This window comes from Dendrobates tinctorius, unplaced genomic scaffold (genome assembly GCF_039654945.1).
Source record: "Dendrobates tinctorius isolate UK_male_01 unplaced genomic scaffold, ASM3965494v1 ptg000117l, whole genome shotgun sequence".
NCBI lineage: Eukaryota > Metazoa > Chordata > Amphibia > Anura > Dendrobatidae > Dendrobates > Dendrobates tinctorius.
Window position 1 is genome coordinate 6,500,001 of NW_027361785.1, and position 23,145 is coordinate 6,523,145.

The 23,145-nt window shown below is 44.7% G+C and overlaps 1 protein-coding gene across 2 annotated transcripts in view; it reads left to right on the forward strand.

Moving 5' to 3' along the window:
* LOC141101413 (E3 SUMO-protein ligase RanBP2-like) overlaps positions 1–23,145 on the forward strand; it is a 197,446-nt gene that overhangs the window by 85,317 nt on the left and 88,984 nt on the right. For both annotated transcript variants that reach the window (XM_073590495.1, XM_073590494.1), the window contains exons 6-14: positions 2,228–2,367; positions 5,954–6,146; positions 6,234–6,315; positions 13,118–13,324; positions 13,516–13,697; positions 13,987–14,162; positions 14,247–14,370; positions 18,125–18,286; positions 18,373–18,510. In XM_073590495.1, coding sequence (XP_073446596.1) covers positions 2,228–2,367; positions 5,954–6,146; positions 6,234–6,315; positions 13,118–13,324; positions 13,516–13,697; positions 13,987–14,162; positions 14,247–14,370; positions 18,125–18,286; positions 18,373–18,510 — 1,404 coding nt within the window. The remainder of the gene's footprint in view (positions 1–2,227; positions 2,368–5,953; positions 6,147–6,233; positions 6,316–13,117; positions 13,325–13,515; positions 13,698–13,986; positions 14,163–14,246; positions 14,371–18,124; positions 18,287–18,372; positions 18,511–23,145) is intronic.

Here is a 23,145-nt window from a genome sequence, read left to right on the forward strand (position 1 = left end):
TATACATTGTAGTTTGAGTCTCGTGGCCTTAAAAATTCGCTATTAGTTTTGTTCAGGTTACACCTACAGTGAAGGAAATAATGATTTGATTCCTTGCTGATTTTGTAAGTTTGCCCACTGACAAAGTCATGAACAGGTACCATTGAGAGAGGGAATATAAAAAATAAAATCCAGATAATCACATTGTATAAACTAGATGTGTATTTCCTTTAGGAAGTACAGATAGTGCTTTGAAATGGTGCCCGGGCTGCCCCTTTAAGAGAGACTTGCCTGCTGCCCCTGCAAGACTTTCAACTCAGGATCCATTTTAACTGTGGGTGCCTCTCAGGGGTCACTTTGGCCTGTGGGGCCCCTCAGGGTCCGATTTGGTGGGCGGGGCCCCTCAGGGTCCGATTTGGTGGGCGGGGCCCCTCAGGGTCCGATTTGGTGGGCGGGGCCCCTCAGGGTCCGATTTGGTGGGCGGGGCCCCTCGGGGTCCGATTTGGTGGGCGGGCCCCCTCGGGGTCCGATTTGGTGGGCGGGCCCCCTCGGGGTCCGATTTGGTGGGCGGGCCCCCTCGGGGTCCGATTTGGTGGGCGGGGCCCCTCGGGGTCCGATTTGGTGGGCGGGGCCCCTCGGGGTCCGATTTGGTGGGCGGGGCCCCTCGGGGTCCGATTTGGTGGGCGGGGCCCCTCGGGGTCCGATTTGGTGGGCGGGGCCCGATTTGGTGGGCGGGGTCCGATTTGGTGGGCGGGGCCCCTCGGGGTCCGATTTGGTGGGCGGGGCCCCTCGGGGTCCGATTTGGTGGGCGGGGCCCCTCGGGGTCCGATTTGGTGGGCGGGGCCCCTCGGGGTCCGATTTGGTGGGCGGGGCCCCTCGGGGTCCGATTTGGTGGGCGGGGCCCCTCGGGGTCCGATTTGGTGGGTGGGGCCACCCTGTGTCCGATTTGGTAGGGCGGGGCCCCTCAGGGTCCGATTTGGTAGGGCGGGGCCCCTCAGGGTCCGATTTGGTAGGGCGGGGCCCCTCAGGGTCCGATTTGGTAGGGCGGGGCCCCTCAGGGTCCGATTTGGTGGGTGGGGCCACCCTGTCTGATTTGGTAGGGCGGGGCCCCTCTGGGTCCGATTTGGTAGGGCGGGGCCCCTCTGGGTCCGATTTGTTAGGGCGGGGCCCCTCTGGGTCCCATTTGGTAGGGCGGGGCCCCTCTGGGTCCCATTTGGTAGGGCGGGGCCACCCCTCGGGTTGCGATTTGGTAGGCTGGGGTCAATCAGCCTCCGATTTGGAGCCTGGGGTCACTCAGCTTTCGATTTGACGTGCCGGCCCTTTAAGACTCATTTTGGTGCAACGGCCCTTTAAGAGCCAGTTTGGCGCACTGGGCTTTTAAATCCACTTTGGCGCACATTCTCTCTCAGGGGCATGCGTCATGCGATGAAGCTAGATTTGCATTTGTGCTGTGGGTTTCGCTTTAAGAGCTGATTTTATCTGGCAGAAACTGTATCCTGGGGGCGTCATGTAAAGTTTGTAGGCGTTGGCATAGTAACTGGGTCTGCCTGCGCATATCAATGAGCTTAACTGCCATTTGAATCGCCTCGGCATGTTTTCTCTGTGGCAACATTTCCCCATTGAAAAGCATTGAGACAATACATTCCAATGACTGGAAATGTTTTTTCCAACGCAAATTGCCCAAAAACCACAAATCCGATCGACACGAAAAATACTTAGCACACCACTCATGGACGCTGGCTTTGAAACGACACCGCAACGCAGTCTGTGCGTGTAGCGGTTCGGGCCGCATTAATTGCGGAAATCAACTGAATAATAAGAATAAGTTAGCAGCGTTCAGATTACAATATAGTGGTTTTTTCAAACCACTATAATTACAAATTTATTTGCATTTTGCAGTGGGAAATAAGTATTTGATCCCTCCGGCAAACAAGACTTAATACTTGGTGGCAAAACCCTTGTTTGCAAGCAGAGCAGTCAGACATTTCTTATAGTTGATGATGAAGTTTGCGCACATGTCAGGAGAAATTTTGGTCCACTCCTCTTTGCAAATCATCTCTAAATCATTAAGATTTTGAGGCTGACTCTTGGCATTCATTCTTAAATCTCTCACCCCCACCCCTGAAAAAACGCTAGTATTGATAGTACAAATCACCTATGAATACCTGCACCTTTTAAATATGTATACTTGTGTCTCCCTACAGAACCTTTTTCTTTTATTAATGCTTCATTTTGCTCTACATTTCAGGAGTACCTATCTACATATCCATCCTCCGATAAAAGCAGCTGGAGAACATATAACAAAGAACTGTTACTTGCACATTCAGATGTTGTCGTTCTAACACTGTCTACTAGGGATGTGGCAGAAAGCAGACTGGCGCTTAAAAAGTACGTTTTTTTTCTGGTATAGCTAGTTAATTGGAGGGCCTTTGGAAAATGTCACAAGGAACCTTCTAACCTGCATACAAGTAATTAGATATGATTTTTTAATATTACCGTACATTTTAATTGTGCTGCTAAAGAGAAAAAGTGCATTATAGTTGTTAAAGGAAATGTGTCTGCCTTGGATGTTTCACACCCCAATACAGATGCAGCAGAGAAAACCTTTTATGTGCAGTATGTGTGTTTCATACATTGCATAGAATGGGTGCTGCTGTGTTACTATTATTGCACCATTTATTCCATGGTGCTTTACATGTGAAAAGGGGTATGCATAATAAAAAACAATTACAATAATCTTAAACAATACAAGTCATGACTGGTACAGGAGGAGAGAGGACCCTGCCCGCGAGGGCTCACAAGCTACAAGGGATGGGTGAGGATGCAGTAAGTGATTGTAGAACTGGTCGTGTAGTGGTTTGGTGGTTACTGCAGGTTGTAGGCTTGTCAGAAGTTAGAAGAAGGTATGTTTTCAGGTTCCTTTTGAAGGTTTCAACAGTAGGTGAGTATGATATGTTGGGGTAGAGAGTTCCAGAGTAGGGAGAATGCGTGGGAGAAATCTTGTATGCGATTGTGGGAAGAGTAGATAAGAGAGGAGTAAAGAAGGAGATTTTGTAAGGATCGGAGGTTGCGTGCTGGTAAGTACCGGGAGATGAGGTCACAGATGTATGGAGGATACAGGTTGTGGATGGCTTTGTATGCCATGGTTAGGGTTTTGAACTGGAGTCTCTGGGTAATGTGGAGCCAGTGAAGGGATTTACAGAGGGGAGAGGGCGGGGAATATCTGGGGTATTAGTGGTTTAGTTGGGGCAGCAGAGTTTAGGATAGATTGGAGGGTCGAAAGAGTGTTAGAAAGGAGGTCACAAAGTAGGAGAAGTAGGAGGTTGCAGTAGTCAAGGTGGGAGATGAGTGCATGGACTATGGTTTTTGCAGATTCTTGGTTGAGGGAATGTATGGATCCAGGATATATTTTTGAGTTGAAGTGGAAAGGGGTTGAATATGTGGTTTGAAGGAGAGATCAGAGTTAAGGATTACCCCAAGGCAGCAAGCTTGTGGGACTAAGGAGAGTGAGCAGCCATTTACTTTAATGGATAGGTCTGTTGGGGGAGTCGAGTGAGATGGGGGAATGTTTTGTCCATACTAAGTTTAAAAATCTCGTGGAGAAGGATGAAATAACAGACTTACATTGTGGGATTCTGGTTAGTAGGGAGGTGATATCTGGTCCAGAGATTTAGATCTGTGTGTCATCAACATAGAGGTGATACTGCAAGCCATGAGATTCTATGAGCTGTCCAAGGCTGAAGGTGTAAATGTAAAACAACATCGGCCCTAGGACTGAACCTTGCGGGACTCCAAAAGATAGGGGGCGAGGTGAGGAGGTGGTGTGTGAGTGGGAGACGTTGAATGTCCGGTCTGTTAGGTATGACGAGATCCAAGATGGGGCCCAAGTCTGTGATGCCAAAATATGAGAGGGTCTGTAGTAATAAGGAGTGGTCCACTGTGTCAAAGGCAGAGGACAGGTCCAGGATGACGTGGACAGAGTAGTGTTGCTTGACTTTGGCAGTTAGTAGGTCATTGGTGACTTTAGTCAGGGCAGTTTTAGTGGAGTGATGTGGTTGGAAGCCAGATTGTAAGCAATCGAAGAAGGAGCAGGAAGAGAGGTGGGAGGACAGTTTGAAATGGATGTGTTGTTCCAGTACTTTTAAGACATAGGGAGAAGTGATATGGGGCGATGGCTAGATACAGAGGATGAGTCAAGAGAGGGCTTTTTTTGGATGGGGGCGTTTAAAGCATGACTGGAAAACACCAGTTGCTAGTGATAGGTTGAAAAGATGGGTTAGGGTTGGGATGAAGACTGTGGTGAGGTTTGGGATGAAGTGGGATGGGATCTGGTCAAGTGCACAGGTAGTGAGATGTGATCTTGAGAGTAGAGCATAAAGTTGATTTTCTGTAATGATGGAGAAGTTGGTTTTGGAGGAGTGCTGAGTAGTTAGGAAGAGGGGTTATGGAGGATGTAGGCCAAAGCTTTCTCTGATGTTATCAATCTTCTGCTTGAAGGATGAGGCAAAGTCTTCAGCTGAGATGAGTGGAGAGGGAGGAGGTGCTGGCAGATGGAGGAGAGAATTGAAAGTGTTGAATAGCTGTTTAGTGTTGTGAGACGGGGAGGATTTGAGAGTTGAGAAGTAGGTTTGTTTTGCTGCAGCAAGTGCGACCTTGAAAGTAATGAGGGACTGTTTGAATGCGATGAAGTGCTCGTTGGAGTAGGATCTTTTCAATCTTCGCTCATCAACTCTTGTAGCCCGTCTCAGTTCTTTGATTAGGCTGGTTTGTCAGGGTTGTCTTTTGATTTTGTGAGCTTTGGTATGTGTGAGAGAGGCGACCAATTTGAGAGCTGCAGCTATTGTGGTATATAAAGAGTCAGTGGCACCGCATTGTGTAGGGAACTTATGTCTGTAAGAGTTAGAAGGGATTCAGAGAGTGAGATTGGATCAAGGTGTTTAACATTTTCTGCGAGGGTGTGCAAGTTTGTGGGGTGGGGATTGTGGACCTGGAGAGGGAAGAGAATGTAAGTAGGTTGTGGTCAGAAAGAGGGAGAGGTGAATTAGAGAGGTTAGATAAGTAGCAGAGGCAGGTGAAGATGAGGTCAAGTGTGTGGCCATCTTTGTGAGTGGCTGCAGAAGTCCATTGAGTGAGGCTGAAGGAGGAAGTGAGAGAAGTTTAGTGGCAGCTGAGAGGGAAGTGTCAGTGGCGATGTTGAAGTCACCCATGATGATAGTGGGGATGTCAGCGGAGAGGAAATGAAGTAGCCAGGGGGTGAAGTGGTCGAAAAAGGTGGTGGCTGGCCCTGTGGGTGGTTAATGACAGCCAGTTGGAGGTTGGTGGGGGAGTAGACGCGCATAGAGTGCACCTCAAATGAAGGGAGGGCAACAGAGGGTGGCAGTGGGATGTGGGTGAAGGAGCAGTTATCTGACAGGAGAAACCCAACTCCTCCGCCATGCTTGCTGCTGAGGCGGGGGTCTGTGGGAAAGGTGGAATCTGCCATATGAAAGTGCAGCTGCTAGAGAGGCTGTGTCAAAGGGGGTAAGCCAGGTTTCGGTGATGGCGCGGAAGGAAAGTTTATTAGTACTAAAAAGATCATGGCTATAGGAAATTTTGTTGCCGACAGAGCAAGCATTCCATAGAGCTCCTGTTAGTGAGACTGCGGAAGCGGGGGCTGGGTGAATGGGTGTAAGGTTAGAGAGGTTACGGAAACTTGTCATAGAGCGTGCAGGGGGCTGGGTGAATGGGTGTAAGGTTAGAGAGGTTACGGAAATTTGTGATAGAGCGTGGATGGGAGGTAGAAATGACTGTGGGGATGTGGTGAGGAGGACCATGATTTGGAGAAATATCACCGGCACTGAGGGAGGAGCAGAGAGAAAGTTAGTATGAGGGAGCAGGAGAGGGCATGAGGGTGCTGTGTGTCAGTAATAAAAAGAAATATGTAATAATGTGCAAAGCATTATTGAACACTGGTTATTTTTTTTTTCCTTTCTAGTTTTGATCAAGCCCTCATTTCAATAAAACCCTATGCGAATGGCACTGATGACCTGTCAATTACGTTTTCTGAAATGCGTGGCCATTACTACCTACATGCTGGAACTCAATTACTAAAAATGGCCCAACACAGTGAAGTTCAGTGGAAAGCCCTGTTAGATCCCGCTGCTCTATGCTATCTTCTTGCTTTTCAAGTATGTGAATAGATTCTAAATTAATATATGCTATCCCTTTTCCTTTTTTCTGTAACCGAACATTTATGAATCTTTTCCTGTGTTCAGGTACCATGGAATAAGCAGATAAAGGGAGATGAAAACTCATATATTCTTGAAGGTTTAGCCTGTGACCGACAGAGTCAATCAGGTATTTAAGGAGTAGTTCATTCTTCACAGTAATTTTCTAGAATCCTGTAATGAAAAGTATTGTGTAACTTTTTCATATCATTTGCATGGTATCTAATTTGACCGCAAGAAGCCTCATTTGTAGGCTCATAACTGCCAGTGCTGGTGGATGTAAATGCTATCTCACTACAGTTCCTGGGTGGTGAGAAGATAATGTATGTACACTGTGTGCAGAATTATTAGGCAATTGAGTATTTTGATCACATCATCCTTTTTATACATGTTGTCCTACTCCAAGCTGTATAGGCTTGAAAGCCAACTGCCAATTAAGTAAATCAGGTGATTTGCATCTCTGTAATGAGGAGGGGTGTGGTCTAATGACATCAACACCCTGTATAAGGTGTGCTTAGTTATTAGGCAACTTCCTTTCCTTTGGCAAAATGGGTCAGAAGAGAGATTTGACGGACTCTGAAAAGTCAAAAATTGTGAGATGTCTTGCAAGAGGGAAACCTTTGAAGCGTGATCACCGAACAATCAAGCGTTTAATGGCAAATATCCAACAGGGTCGCAAGAAGTGTGTTGATAAAAAAAAGCGCAAAATAACTGCCCATGAATTGAGCAAAATCAAGCGTGAAGCTGCCAAGATGCCATTTTCCACCAGTTTTGCCATATTTCAGAGCTGCAACGTTACTGGAGTATCAAAAAGCACAAGGTGTGCCATACTAAGGGACATGGCCAAGGTAAGGAAGACTGAAAAACGACCACCTTTGAACAAGAAACATAAGATAAAACGTCAAGACTGGGCCAAGAAATATCTTAAGACTGATTTTTCTAAGGTTTTATGGACTGATGAAATGAGAGCGACTCTTGATGGGCCAGATGGATGGGCCCGAGGTTGAATCAGTAAAGAGCAGAGAGCTTCACTCCGACTCAGATGCCAGCCAGGCGGAGGTGGGGTACTGCTATGGGCTGGTATCATCAATGATGAACTTGTGGGACCTTTTTGGGTTGAGGAGTGAAGCTCAACTCCCAGACCTACTGGCAGTTTCTAGAAGACACCTTCTTCAACAGTGGTACAGGAAGAAGTCGGTATCGTTCAAGAAAAACATGATTTTCATACAGGACTATGCTCCTTCACATGCATCCAAATACTCCACAGCGTGGCTGGCCAGTAAAGGTCTAAAAGAAGAAAAAATAATGACATGGCCCCCTTGTTCACCTGATCTGAACACCATAGACAACCTGTGGTCCCTCATAAAATGTGAGATCTACAGGGAGGGAAAACAGTACACCTCTCGGAACAGTGTCAGGGAGGCTGTGGTGGCTGCTGCACGCAATGTTGATCGTAAACAGATCAAGCATCTGACAGAATCTATGGATGGAAGGCTTTTGAGTGTCATCGTAAAGAAAGGTGGCTATATTGGTCACTGATTTTTTTTTTGTTTTGTTTTTGAAGGTCAGAAATGTTTATTTCTAAATTTTGTGGTGTTATATTGGTTTACCTGGTGAAAATAAACAAGTGAGATGGGTATATATTTGGTTTTTATTAAGTTGCCTAATCAGTAATCGTTACCTGCACAAACAGATATCCTCCTAAGGCTACTTTCACACATCCGTTTTTTAAATCCGGCACGATGCAGCGAAAATTGTGAAAACCGGATCGGGAATTGGATCTGGTTTTTTCACATAGAATGTAATGATCGCCGCATCGTGCCGGATGGACATGCGATGCCTCCGGGTTTTGCCGGATACGGCAAACATGCGCCATCCGGCGTCTGCAAAAACCGTTGGCTGCAACGTTTTTTTGCAGCGCCGGACTGGCTTTTTCAACAGCGCATGCCCGGGCACTGTGAGTTTTAACCCCACAAGTGCCTGGCGCGCATCTCTCTCTCCCCGTCCCTCTCTCTCTCTCTTTCTCTCTCTTTCTCTCTCTTTCTCTCTCTTTCTCTCTCTTTCTCTCTTTCTCTCTTTCTCTTTCTCTCTTTCTCTTTCTCTCTTTCTCTTTCTCTCTTTCTCTTTCTCTCTTTCTCTTTCTCTCTCTTTCTCTCTCTCTCGCTCTCTCTCTCGCTCTCTCTCGCTCTCTCGCTCTCTCTCTCGCTCTCTCTCTCGCTCTCTCTCTCGCTCTCTCTCTCGCTCTCTCTCTCGCTCTCTCTCTCGCTCTCTCTCTCGCTCTCTCTCTCGCTCTCTCTCTCGCTCTCTCTCTCGCTCTCTCTCTCGCTCTCTCTCTCGCTCTCTCTCTCGCTCTCTCTCTCGCTCTCTCGCTCGCTCGCTCTCTCTCTCGCTCTCTCTCTCGCTCTCTCTCTCGCTCTCTCTCGCTCTCTCTCTCGCTCTCTCTCGCGCTCTCTCGCGCTCTCTCTCTCTTTCTTTCCTCTCTCGCTCTCTCTCTTTCTTTCCTCTCTCGCTCTCTCTCTCTTTCTTTCTCTCTCTCTCTTTCTTTCTCTCTCTCTCTTTCTTTCTCTCTCTTTCTTTCTCTCTTTCTCTCTCTCTTTCTTTCTCTCTTTCTTTCTCTCTTTCTTTCTCTCTCTTTCTTTCTCTCTTTCTTTCTCTCTCTTTCTTTCTCTTTCTTTCTCTTTCTTTCTCTCTCTTTCTTTCTCTTTCTTTCTCTTTCTTTCTCTCTCCATACCTTTCTTTCTTTGGCTGGCTCTCTCGTCCCCCGCTGTCTCTCTGGCTGCTCTCTCGTCCCCCGCTGTCTCTCTGGCTGCTCTCTCGTCCCCCGCTGTCTCTCTGGCTGCTCTCTCGTCTCCTGATCTCTCTCGTCCCCCGATGCTGCGGCTCCATCCTCCAAGCCGCATCAGGCGCCGCATGTACATCCGGTGTCACCGCTGCAGGCCGGATCCGGCGGCCCGGCTTTTCGCGGCACGCCGCCGGACCCCTGACACCGGATGTGTGAAAGAGGCCTAAGATAGCCAAATCTAAAAAAAAAAAAAACCCCACTCCAACTTCCAAAAATATTAAGCTTTGATATTTGAGTCTTTTGGGTTGTTTGAGAACATAGTTGTTATTCAATAATAAAAAGAATCCTCTCAAATACAACTTGCCTAATAATTCTGCACACAGTGTATGTATGTTTGTGACTTTTTCCCAGTGTAGGTTAGTTTCTTAAAGGGAACCTGTCAGACTTTAACCTCCTGCCCCTAAGCTATTTGATTGTTGTAGCCCTTTAAAGGGAAGGTGCCGTGATTTTAATTTTTGAATTAATAATTATTGATAACTAGCTGAAGAGCCCCGGGCATAGTAACTAACTGTGGTTAGTTATAACAAATTATAATTATCCTCCATCCCATAGTCCCGTGCCCATATACCCATCATACATATCCACCATCCCATAGGCCCATGCCCATATACCCATCATACATATCCTCCATCCCATAGTCCCATGCCCATATACCCATCACACATCCTCCATCCCATAGTCCCGTGCCCATATACCCGTCATACATATCCTCCATCCCACAGTCCAGTGCCCATATACCCATCACATATCCTCCATCCCACAGTCCAGTGCCCATATACCCATCACACATCCTCCATCCCATAGTCAACCATTATGCCGAAATAATGAGCGGCGGGGCTTGATGACATCAGCGTCGCCATGGCAACCATTGTGACATCATAATGAGGGGCGGGGCTTGATACGCACACACTGTTTCCCCAGTATGTAGATAGGGGCAATATGACATCATAATGAGGGACGGGGCTTGACGCGCACACACTTTTCCCCCACTATGTAGATAGGGGCAAAATTGGTGAATTGGAACGCGCAGGGTTAAAATTTCGCCTCACAACATAGCTTAGGACGCTCCCGGGGTCCAGACGTGTGACTGTGCCAAATTTTGTGGCTGTAGCTGCAACGGTGCGGATGCCTGTCCCGGACATACACACATACATAGATACATACATACATATACACACACACACACACACACACACACACACACACTCTTTGAGCTTTATATATTAGACTAGCTGAAGAGCCCGGCGCTGCCCGGGCATAGTGACTAACTGTGGTTCGTTATAACAAATTATAATTAACCTCCATCCCATAGTCCCGTGCCCATATACCCATCATACATATCCACCATCCCAGAGGCCCGTGCCCATATACCCATCATACATATCCATCCCAAAGCCCCGTGCCCATATACCCATCATGCATATTCTCCATCCCATAGTCCCATGCCCATATACCCATCATACATATTCTCCATCCCATAGTCCCATGCCCATATACCCATCATACATATTCGCTATCCCATAGTCGAGTGCCCATATACCCATCACACATCCTTCATCTCATAGTCCCATGCCCATATACCCATCATACATATCCTCCATCCCATAGTCACGTGCCCGTATACCCATCATACATATCCTCCATCCCATAGTCCCGTGCCCGTATACCTATCATACATATCCTCCATCCCATAGTCCCGTGCCCATATACCTGTTATACATATCCTCCATCCCATAGTCCCGTGCCCATATACCCATCATACATATCCGCCATCCCATAGTCCCGTGCCCATATATCCATCATACATATCCGCCATCCCATAGTTCCGTGCCCATATACCCGTCATACATATCCTCCATCCCACCCATAGTCAACTATTATGACATCATAATGAGCGGCGGGGCTTGATGACATCGGCGTCGCCATGGCAACCATTGTGACATCATATTGAGGGGCGGGGCATGATGCGCACACTGTTTCCCCAGTATGTAGATAGGGGCATTATGACATCATAATGAGGGGCGGGGCTTGACGCGCACACACTTTTTCCCCAGTATGTAGACAGGGGAAATATTGTTTGGTAAATTGGAACACGCGGGGTTAAAATTTCGCCTCACAAGATAGCCTAGGACGCTCTCGGGGTCCAGACGTGTGACGGTGCCAAATTTTGTGGCTGTAGCTGGACGGTATGGATGCCTATCCCGGACACACACACACACACACACACACACACACACACACACACACACACACACACACACACACACACACACACACACACACACACACACGCTTTATATATTAGATTTAACTTAGTATTAAAAATAATTATATAAACTACTTTTAAGTTTTTTGTTAATGGCCATTTATGTTTGCCACTGGGGGCTGCCATTTTCATTGGTGTATAGCAGCTATGGGCATAAGAGTCCGACCGTATCTCTTGCATTGATGCCCTGGGCACGCCCTCCTGGGCTGTCTAGTTCACAGCTGTGGAAGGAGATCGTGGCCATTTTGTTGTAGCCCGCAGCCTATGCTGTGGGCTTTTATTTTCTCCTGTCATTGCACACACTGCTCAGTGCGTACGATGACAGGAGCTGCTGGGGAGAAGCTGCTGGGAAGCGAGGGTCCAGGGTAAGTATCTGCAGCGGAGAGCAGTGATCGCAGCCTGTAATTAGTATTACAGTAGACGCTGTGATCACTGCTGACCCGCGCTGTCTGGCTGAAATCTTCCACCCAAATCTTCCGCTCAGTCCACTGGCAGGAAATCAGCCCAGCAGCTTCGTGTCTGTCTTCCATGTACACGGAGCGTTATGTCTGCTGCTTTTTTGCGCAGTACTGATTTGTGGCTGGATGTGTTGCACCTCATCACCCTGATACAGTGACTGTTGGTACAGACCACAGCCTGATGTCTCCCTGCTCGGTGCAAAGCTCCACAGGGATCAATGCTTCTGAAAATAGAGCAGTTCTCTGCAGCACAGTATCCCTGCGTGGTTACAAGAGGTGGCACCATTAGTTATCCTGGCCTGTAATGGTTAACCCTTCCCTGCATGCTGTGCATGGTGCAGGGGGACCAGTGTGCAGACAGGCAGCAGCCTGGGGCTTCACTGATGGATTAGGTGGGAGGGCTACACAGTGTAAAGAGGTGGGCGGCAGCTCTGGTGATGGATCCAGGATTCTGCGGAAGGTCTGGCAGCCACCCTGGCACATGTCCATCTCCTGGGAGCACCATAATAATACTGTTTTAACACTTGGGCTATGGTTAGAAATCTATTGGGGCCGCAAAAACGGCCCATAAAAACACGGCAAGTGTAAAAGAACCCTTACTATACCCTCCCCTGTCTGACAGGTTGTTTGCTGTAGTACACTGCCACTGACCTGTCAATCAGCAATTGGACAGGACATATAGTGTATCATCACTTCCAGACACTGCTTCTAAATGTGAACTTTCGCTGATTGAATAGTGCCTTTGGGTCATATTAATTTCTTGGGGGAGGTGGAAGTTTGACGAGTTCCCTTGAATGACTTATAGGAAATATCGCTGCAAATAAATATTGGGGATGATTTATGCAAACGAGGAAACGACAGCCAATTAAATACCACCTTTTATATTTTAGAGGCCATAATTGTAACCTAATTGCCTCCCATGAGCAATTACTATGCATTTCTTGTACATCAGTTTTGTTAAATCTACTCTACTGCTTTGCAGTCATTCTGTCAAGGCTACACAAATAATCCAGGTAAAATGTAAGCATTCGTGCCTCAAGTGCATTATCTCAAAAATATTCTAACCTCTTAAATCCATTCTGACACCTGTAGATTACAATGGACTATGTTGGGCTGATCTATCACCTAGCAGTAGGTGACTAACACTCTTCTCTACAGAGGAATCAAGTAAAAATGTATAATGTACCGTATAGATTTTGTGTGATGGGAATCAATGTGATATATACCACTTTGCCTATATAGTAGTATACTTTGGATGCCTCTGCTATACATTGCAAACACCAGTACTCTGTACACCCTTCTGAATGGCAGCTCTGGAATTATTGATGAGGTTGTTTTTGTTTTGTTTTTCTCATAATCTTTACAGGACACTTGCTACTGACTTTAAGTCGTGGCCACGATGACTTCCTCAAAAATGTAACCGAAACATTTGCCAATAAAAGTGGTCAAGTTATCTTGCTTAAATTCTTATATGAAGACGATTTGTCAATGGACAGCTCGTTTCTTGGCACTGACGATATTGGAAACGTCTGTCAGTCACCAGACTTAAGTGATCTGCGACGATATGACCATGGTAAGATTTGTTTGTCTCTCCTCCTTATGTACAGTAAAAAGATTCCCTGACATGGTGCTATTAATTTATCCCTTTTATTCCTGATTGACCTGCTCCAAACTTCACTATTGGGATTTTTTTATTTATTTATACATGTAATTCCAGTTGTGTTAATGTATCATAGCCAACTGTGTGTGTTAATTTTGTCTTAGGCGCGGTTCAAGTGCACAATGGTAGCTTACAGCACCTAACCTGGCTTGGTCTTCAGTGGCACTATATGTCCACTTTACCTGCCTTTCAGAAGTGGCTTAAACAACTTTTTCCTCGGTTGCCTCAAGAAACGTCAAGGCTTGAATCGAATAACCCAGAATCCATTTCACTTCTAGATCTTGAGGTATATTGAAGAATTTGGATGTGTTTTTGTTAATAACCTTAAATCATAAGAACTTTTACCTTATGACTTGTATGTTAAAATTTTTACTGAAGTTTAATTGTTTAAAATATATATCATTTTAAGGATTAGTCTGTCTACAAAATTAAGAAGCATGTGTCTTTCATTTTTCATACCACATTGGACCTATACTGTTTCTTGGTCTGGGGAAGTGCTTGTTTTTCTGTTTTTCTTACTATGTGGTTTACTAGTATGGCTGCTTATAATTGAGTGTTTTCCTTTTGGGTTGCAGGTATTTTTATTGGCAGTTGTGTACACTAGTTACCTTCAACTACAAAGTAATTGTAATACTTTAAACGACCGTCACCGACCTCGTTGCCTACCATTGCCAATCTGCAAGCAGCTATTTACAGACAAGCAGCGATCTTGGTGGGATGCAGTCTACAGCCTCACTCATAAGACGGCTCAGTAAGTTGTAGCAGTAGATTTTATTGGAAGCTATTATGGCTCCAGCATTTTGAACTCTTTAACAATGCTGTTACTTGAATTTAGGCCTGGGACTGCTGCAAAATTGCGCCTTGTGATACAACATGAACTTAACACTCTGCGAGCCCTCGAGAAACATGGTCTGCAACCTGCCCTTCTCATCCATTGGGCAAGAAGCCTTAGCACTACAGTAAGTGTGCTTATTTTTGTAAAGGCTCACCTTTTATACCTGCTTTATCCATGACATTGGGCAGTCCTTGAGTGTAGTTGACACTTTGTGGATCAAGGAGCCTTGACCTTGTAAAACATGCTCTTACCTGAGGTCTGACAATGAACATTAGACAGTTGTCTCCAGTATTGCCATTTAAGTTAGTGTCCAATAATAATTATAAGTGGCGTTCAGTCGTTTGCTCTTTCCAAATTAGTGATGCCAGATATCAGATCTGCCCCAAAATATATATATATATATATATATATATATATATATATATCTATCTCAAAATCTGTAGTAGCCCGCTCTATACAAATCCACAGTTCTCCCCTGATTTGGGTGAAATTTGGCACGACCCCCTCTCCACCCACAGGAGCAGAATACTGCGCACTTTACATCTCGCTAGCGTCCCCCTGTCATGAGATTGGGGCGCCAGAAATTAGGCCCTATACATACAATGGAGAAATGTGAAGTTGAAAGTAAGTGCTGAGGGGAAAACAAGTGTGACTGACAGGGACGGAATATAGTGACAGCGCCAAAGAGTCGCTGCTAAAGGGTCCGCTCCACAACACACACAGATTTCACAAGCACCATACAAACAGCACACATACACCAACCCACAAGCACAACAGCACACAAATGCCACAACATACCACACAAAGACCGGACCACGCTAGACACACACAACACAAATACCACACCACCACCCCATAAATACCACACACACATGCACAGACCACTCATGCATGCCAAACACACTAAGATGGATGCACCCTATGCAGATGGATGAACATTACTGAGCAGCAATATTGGTCAGGTGAAAAATGCCTCATAGTAAGATTGTCATTATTGCTTACTATACAGGGAGCTTTCATCTCTGAAGCTGCTGGGATAAAGTGAAAGCTCTGAGCACTGGTTTCTATGGGCAACTAGATGAGTCTGCTTGTGAGGCAGTTTTCATTACTGAGATATGAGCCCCTTCAGGTCATAGTAATACTGTGTGAGGGTTGCTCTGTATTTACTATTGATCCTATTACATCTCTTATCACTGTCAGGTGAATACTAAAGTGTCATAATACTAATGACTATTTTTTAAAATGCTGCCCAAAAAAACATCAATTGGGCAAGTTCATCCAAAAGCTAAGAAAGCAAAATTGTCAAAGATCTGAGACAAGTGAACAACATGACTTGTGCCTTGAAAAGAAACGGATGAGACAGGCTATAAATGTAAGGCAGCTGAGACATCAGAGCAACGAGAATATCGTCTTCACAAGAATTGGATAAGGCAGGCTGAAGCAAGGAATATGGAAACCTCTGAACAAAAGGATGAACGTTGTGAAAATGACTGCGAACGACATATGCAACGTGTGCAAAGATGTAGGGAGGCTAATTTGAGTTTGGAAGCATTTCATTACAACCCAGTTCAAGACTATAGGTCACATCAGAAAGTCATAATTGGCAAAATGGACATAATATGCAAACATTGTCAAACAAAGACATTTAACTTGGTATCGTCTGGTATGTGCTGCTCAAATGGCATGGTCAGTTTGCCACCTTTTGATCTACCTCCTTAACCGCTTCTTTCATACATGTCAGGAACAAATCCCGAGTCCATCATTTTCTGCAAAATATTAGGAGATACAATTCATGTTTCCAGATGACATCCTTTGGTATGAAAGCTGTAAATGTTAATTTAGCTACCATAACCAACAATTTAACATATTTTCTGCAAGCGAAGCCGCGGTTATTCTACTAGGAATCTTTCATTTTTAAATGTCAAGATTTTACAATTTTTGCAACATCGCCTAACTGTGGAACTGTAAATTTCACCTATTAGACGTTTATGTCCTGTGCTCTCAAACACATATAAGTCTCAGGTCATAATACCATTCTTGATTTTACTGCAGTCCTAGGAATTGGTTCAGTATGGCAATGTGGCCATAAAGGGTGGTGCATCATTGCTTTAAGTAAATGTTGTGCATACCTTCCAAAGGGCTGTGGCGTTGGTAAGCCAAATCTCGGACTCCTCAATTTCCCTGACTCCAGCTCCCGACTCCCTCATTCATGGCTCATGCTTATGTGATAAATTTACTGTAGTAAGATGGTTGCATCAGGCTTTTCATCACCATCATGATACAGTAATCAAGCTATTTACTTGCCTTAATCCTGTTTCCTGTTCACTCTAGCAGTTCTGAGATGAGTGCAGGCATTCCTTCCCAGTGCCTTTTTCCTCTGATCTGTAGAGTAGTCTCACTACTGAGCATGTACATAGAGATGAATCTGTGCTGCACTTTACTACAAGAACTTCAGAACTTTCCCAAAATCTTATGAAAGCATTTACTGCACATCCTGCATTGTACTACCGTAAAAAGAAAGCCAGCTCACCTAGTACTTGAAGTCCATTTTGCATGGAACCAGGTGGATCCACAAGACCTAATGTGCTCAAGGAAAAAAAAAGGGTTGTTCCAGCATCTGGTAAAATAATTCTCTATTTTAAATCCATTAAAACTTGCAAAAATTACAATGGTTGCATAGACAAGGCGGCGGAGCAAGACTGGTTTTGAATGCTCACTTGCATTCTTTATCACAGCTGTGATAAAGAACGCAAGTGAGCGTTCGAAACACGTCTTGCTCCCCGCCTTGTCTATGCAACCATTGTAATTTTTGCAAGTTTTAATGGATTTAAAATAGAGAATTATTTTACCAGATGCTGGAACAACCCTTTTTTTTTTTTTTTTTCATTGTACCACTGTACCCAATGTATTACATATTTTAGGAGTCAGTCCATTTTATTCTGACTCCACCAAAATGAACTTGGACTCAACACCTCTGCCCTCCAAATTTCAAATGTGCATGGGATATCTGGACTTTTCCTCGGCAGTGAATGTTGTTGAAGGGTTAAGGGTACCTTACACATTAAATGGCTGTTGCCTCGAACAGTGCTTCAGCCGACTGCAATTTTGGCTGTCTCCCATATACAGGGGTTTGGTCAAGCACTCCTGTGTTCTCTGAGAAGGTTGACAACCGACATCTCTGCCCACTGCTTATCTTTGCCAACAATCAGTTGGCACCCTTTTACATATTGGAATGTCTGCTGAACCCGTCAGTATTGACACTAGTCTAATGTGTATGGAGGCTTTGGGGTCTGTGCACACGTTGCGGAACCGCAGTGGATTTGGCCCTACGGATCCACAGCAGATTCTCCTGCGTTGTACAGTACCATTATATCCTATGTAAAATAAAAAAACGCTGTGCACATGCTGCGGAAAAATCTGCAGCAGAAACGCTGTGGGTTCATTTCCGCAGCAAGTCAATTCATTGTGCTGATTCTGCAGCATTTTACACCTGCTCCTTTATAGGAATCCGCAGGTGTAAAAACGCAGGGGAAATCCGCACAAAATCTGCAGAAAATCCGCAGGAAATCTGCACTAAATCTGCAGGTAAAACGTTGGTCTTTTACCTGCGGATTTAGTAAAATCCGCTCGGAAAAATCCCACTTGAATCCGCAACGTGTGCACATACCCTTGGGCATGTTGGACATTAACATGCCTGATCCCTTTCTGTTGAAGGTAAGTCACCCACAGACGTGTCTGCTAGCAGTATTTTCCTTGATATGGCAGCCGTTATGTAATCACTATGGTTTATAAAGTGAATAATTGTCATTCCCCCAGAGAGTAATTGACCATATAGCTACTACAGAATGCGGTTCCCTCTAATTTTTCTTTCTCTGCAGGGTAATAATTTGAATTCGTTTTACGACCAAAGGGATTACATGTTCCGTTGCGTTCACTATTGGAAGAAAGTATTGCCTCTGCTGGACCTGGTTAAGCAAAAGAAGAGCATTCCTGAGCCAGTCGACCCACTGTTCAAACATTTCCACAGCAAAGATGTAAAGGTACTGTCACGCCTTACTCTGATCAATAGAGTAGGAAAAAGGATCTTTGTTCAGTAACTAAGTCAAAGCTCATTTTTGTTCTACAGCTCTTTGAGGTCAGAGATTTAGAAGATGAAGCTGGCATTTCATTTGCAAAAATCGATGTAATTGAAGGAAAAATCGATGATGCTGTGCTGGCCCTGGAAGCCATTAAAAGTGTTGATTCCTATTGGAATCTTGCTGGGGTATGTATATGCAAACCTATCACTTCTTCATTGTTTTGCATTTTTCCGTAGGAAGTCATATAAACCAGTGATTCTAGTTTATAACATAAAAAATGCATTTAATAGGCACCTGAAATTGAACTATTTTACTATGTAATTTTAGTCCCTGGAAAGGAAGAGGGTAACCATAGCTATGCCCACACCATATGCTGTGGTTGTTTGCTTTTTATTACAGCTGAAACGCTACTGCAATAGTCATGATTGGAAATAACTGTGAACCTGCTGGTTTGATCTCTCAGGTGCTTTGGGCAATAGTGCCATTTAGGTGTTTAGACAGGGGTAGGGTCTAATTGGCTCTTTCTTTTTTTTTTTTTTTTAAACTAAGAGCCATAGTACACCACTGTATATAAATAATGTCTATGGCTGCAATCACATGATGGACATGCTCTAAACCTGATCTGGGTGAAGTGTGGCTTGCAGGCCGCATGTGGCCCATTGACTATTACAGTGTGGCTCGTGGACCAGGACAGTGAAAGGGCTGGATTCAGTGGTGTTCCATACCACGCAGACTCCCCAACCTGACATTTCACACTGTCCTCGGAATGCAGAGAACACAGAACATAAAGATGGAACAGAGATTGGTCAGCTTTCTCGTCCACCACTGAGCCTGTGCATCTGAGTAGTGCAGATGTGCCAGCCGTTTCTTGTGGCACAGAACAGACTGAAATAGCGGAAGAATGGGGATAGGAGAGTGTTTGGTTTTTTTTGTTTTTTTTTTATTATTGACAATACATTTTGAGGATGTAATACTTTGCGACTGGGGCTGGGTGGGCACATATTACTGTGTGGAAAGCTTTGTGGAGTCATGCTGTACGAGGGGACTTCATACTATGATCAGCTTTGTGGGGATGTCAGTGTGTAAGGGGGTTGTGTGGGGACATACTACATGGGGGGGGCTCTTTAGTGACACTCTATGAGGGAACATCATATTGTGTTGGGAGCTGTTTATTAAGGTGCAAGGGCTGAATAACAGCAACAGTGATATGTTTTCTTTAGGAAATATAAAGGTATATTTTTCTTTGTAAATCATATGGTTTTGATTATCTGATACAGGTAAGAATACAAGATACAACAAACCCTAATGTATGTGTTAACAGTAGCATCTATTCAGCATACTTAGTGCCTTGCGAAAGTATTTGGCCCCCTGGAACTTTTCAACCTTTTCCCACGTATCATGCTTCAAATCTAAAGATACCAAATGTAAATTTTTGGTGAAGAATCAACAACAAGTGGGACACAATTGTGAAGTTGAACGAAATTTATTGGTTATTTTAAATTTTTGTGGAAATTCAAAAACTGAAAAGTGGAGCGTGCAATATTATTCGGCCCCTTTACTTTCAGTGCAGCAAACTCACTCCAGAAGTTCATTGTGGATCTCTGAATGATCCAATGTTGTCCTAAATAACTAATGATGATAAATATAATCCACCTGTGTGTAATCAAGTCTCCGTATAAATGCACCTGCTCTGTGACAGACTCGGGGTTCTGTTTGATGCACAGAGAGTATCATGAAGACCAAGAAACAAAACAGGCAGGTCCGTGATACTGTTGTGGAGAAGTTTAAAGCTGGATTTGGATACAAAATGATTTCCAAAACTTTAAACATCCCAAGGAGCACTGTGCAAGCAATCATATTGAAATGGAAGGAGTATCATACCACTGCAAATCTACCAAGACCCGGCCGTCCCTCTAAACTTTCATCTCAAACAAGGAGAATACTGATCAGAGTTGCAGCCAAGGGGCCCATGATCACTCTGGATGAACTGCAGAAATCTACAGCTGAGATGGGACAGTCTGTCCATAGGACTACAGTCAGTCGTACACTGCACAAATCTGGCCTTTATGGAAGAGTGGCAAGAAGAAAGCCATTTCTCAAAGATATCCATAAAAAGTGTTGTTTAAAGTTTGCAACAAGCCACCTGAGACACACACCAAACATGTGGAAGGTGCTCTGGTCAGATGAAACCAAAATCGAACTTTTTGGCAACAATGCCAAACGATATGTTTGGCGTAAAGGCAACACAGCTTATCACCCTGAACACACCATCCCCACTGTCAAACATGGTGGTGGCAGCATCATGGTTTGGGCCTGCTTTTCTTCAGCAGGGACAGAGAAGATGGTTAAAATTGATGGAATGATGAAGCCAAATACAGGACCATTCTTGCAGAAACCTGTTGGAGTCTGCAAAAGACCTGAGACTGGGACGGAGATTTATCTTCCAACAAGACAATGATCCCAAACATAAAGCAAAATATACAATGGAATGTTTCACAAATAAACGTATCCAGGTGTTAGAATGGCCAAGTCAAAGTCCAGACCTGATTCCAACCGAGAATCTGTGGAAAGAGCTGAAAACTGCTGTTCACAAGCGATCTCCATCAAACCTCACTGAGCTCAAGCTGTTTGCCAAGGAAGAATAGGCAAGAATTTCAGTCTCTCAATGTACAAAACTGATAGAGACATATCCCAAGTGACTTGCAGCTGCAAAAGGTGGTGCAACAAAGTATTAAGTTAAAGGGGCCGAATAATATTGCATGCCCCACTTTTCAGTTTTTGAATTTCCACAAAAATTTTAAATAACCAATAAATTTCGTTCAACTTCACAATTGTGTCCCACAATGTGTTCAAGGTGGCCGAATACTTTGGCAAGGCACTGTAGTTATGCTCAATATTAAGTGATCATACAGTTAGGTCCATATATATATTTGGACAGAGGCAACATTTTTCTAATTTTGGTTCTAGACATTACCACAATGAATTTTAAACAAAACAATTCAGATGCAGTTGAAGTTCAGACTTTCAGCTTTCATTTGAGGGTATCCACATTAAAATTGGATAAAGGGTTTAGGAGTTTCAGCTCCTTATCATGTGCCACCCTGTTTTTAAAGGGACCAAAAGTAATTGGACAGATTAAATAATTGTAAATAAAATGCTCATTTCTAGTACTGGGTAGAAAACCCTTTGTTGGCAATGACTGCCTGAAGTCTTGAACTCATGGACATCACCAGACGCTGTGTTTCCTCCTTTTTGATGCTCTGCCAGGCCTTCACTGCGGTGGTTTTCAGTTGCTGTTTGTTTGTGGGCCTTTCTGTCTGAAGTTTAGTCTTTAACAAGTGAATTGCATGCTCAATTGGGTTGAGATCAGGTGACTGACTTGGCCATTCAAGAATATTCCATTTCTTTGCTTTAATAAACTCCTGGGTTGCTTTGGCTTTGTTTTGGTCGTTGTCCATCTGTAGTATGAAACGACGACCAATCAGTTTGGCTTCATTTGGCTGGATCTGAGCACACAGTTTGTCTCCGAATACCTCAGAATTCAGTCGGCTGCTTCTGTCCTGTGTCACATCAATAAACACTAGTGACCCATTGACATGTCAATTCGTTCTGCGGATTCTGCTGCGGTTTACCATCTCCTCCATTGTAGAGGTGATAAACCGCAGGGCAAAACCGCAGGCTAATCCGCAGATAAACCACAGGTCTTTTGACATGCGGATTAATACGCAGCAGAATCCGCAGCGTGTGCACACACCCTGACAATACAATAATTAAAGCAAAATAAGACGAACTTGCTTGAGAGCTTACAATCTACAATGAGGTGGGGGAGATACAAAGTACAGGTGTGTATTTACAGTGATGTATTTACAATGATGGTCCAGCCGTCTTGAGGGATGGATGGAGATAGTGAATGGGCTACACACGCACACTTACACATAGAATGACTTTGATTAGTGAACGTGATAGGCCGCTCTGAGCAAATGTTTTTTTTTTGAGGGAACGCCTGAAACTATGCAAATTGTGGATAGTCCGAATTTCTTGGGGTAGAGCATTCCAAAGGATTGGCGCAGCGTGGGAAAAGGCTTGGAGTCGGGAGTGGGAGGTACGGATTAGTGCAGAGGTTAGTCGAAAGTTGTTTGCAGAGCGCATCAGTCGGTTAGGCCGATAGACAGAAATGAGGGAGGAGATGTAGGGGGTTGCTGCACTGTGGAGAGCTTTGTGGGTGAGAACAAGTACTTTGGATTGGATCCTATAATGAATGGGCAGCCAATGTAAGTATTGGCGAAGAGCGGACGCGTCCGAGTACCGATTAGCCATATGGATAACCCTGGCTTCTGCATTAAGGATGGACTGGAGAGGGGATAGTTGAGTAACAGGGAGGCCAATTAATAGAGCGTTGCAGTCGTCCAGGCGGGAGTGGATCAGTGCTACAGTGAGAGTTTTTGTTGTTTCCATGGTGAGAAAAGGGCGGATTCTAGAGGTGTTCTTTAGGTGTAAGCGGCAAGAGCGGACAAGAGATTGTATATGGGATGTGAAGGAGAGCTTGGTGTCAAACATAACACCCAGACAGCGCGCCTGCTGCCGGGGTGGTGTTATGGTGCCGCCCACGGAGAGGGAAATGTCAGAATTAGGGAGGTTAGTAGATGGCGGGAGCAGAAGTAGTTCCGTTTTTGAGAGGTTGAGTTTCAGATAGAGAGCGGACATGATAATGGAGACTTCTGACACAGTCACTGGCGTTCTGTAGTACAGAGGGGGTAAGGTTGGGGGATGACGTGTATAGTTGTCATCAGCATTAAGATGTTACTGAAAGTCAAATCTGC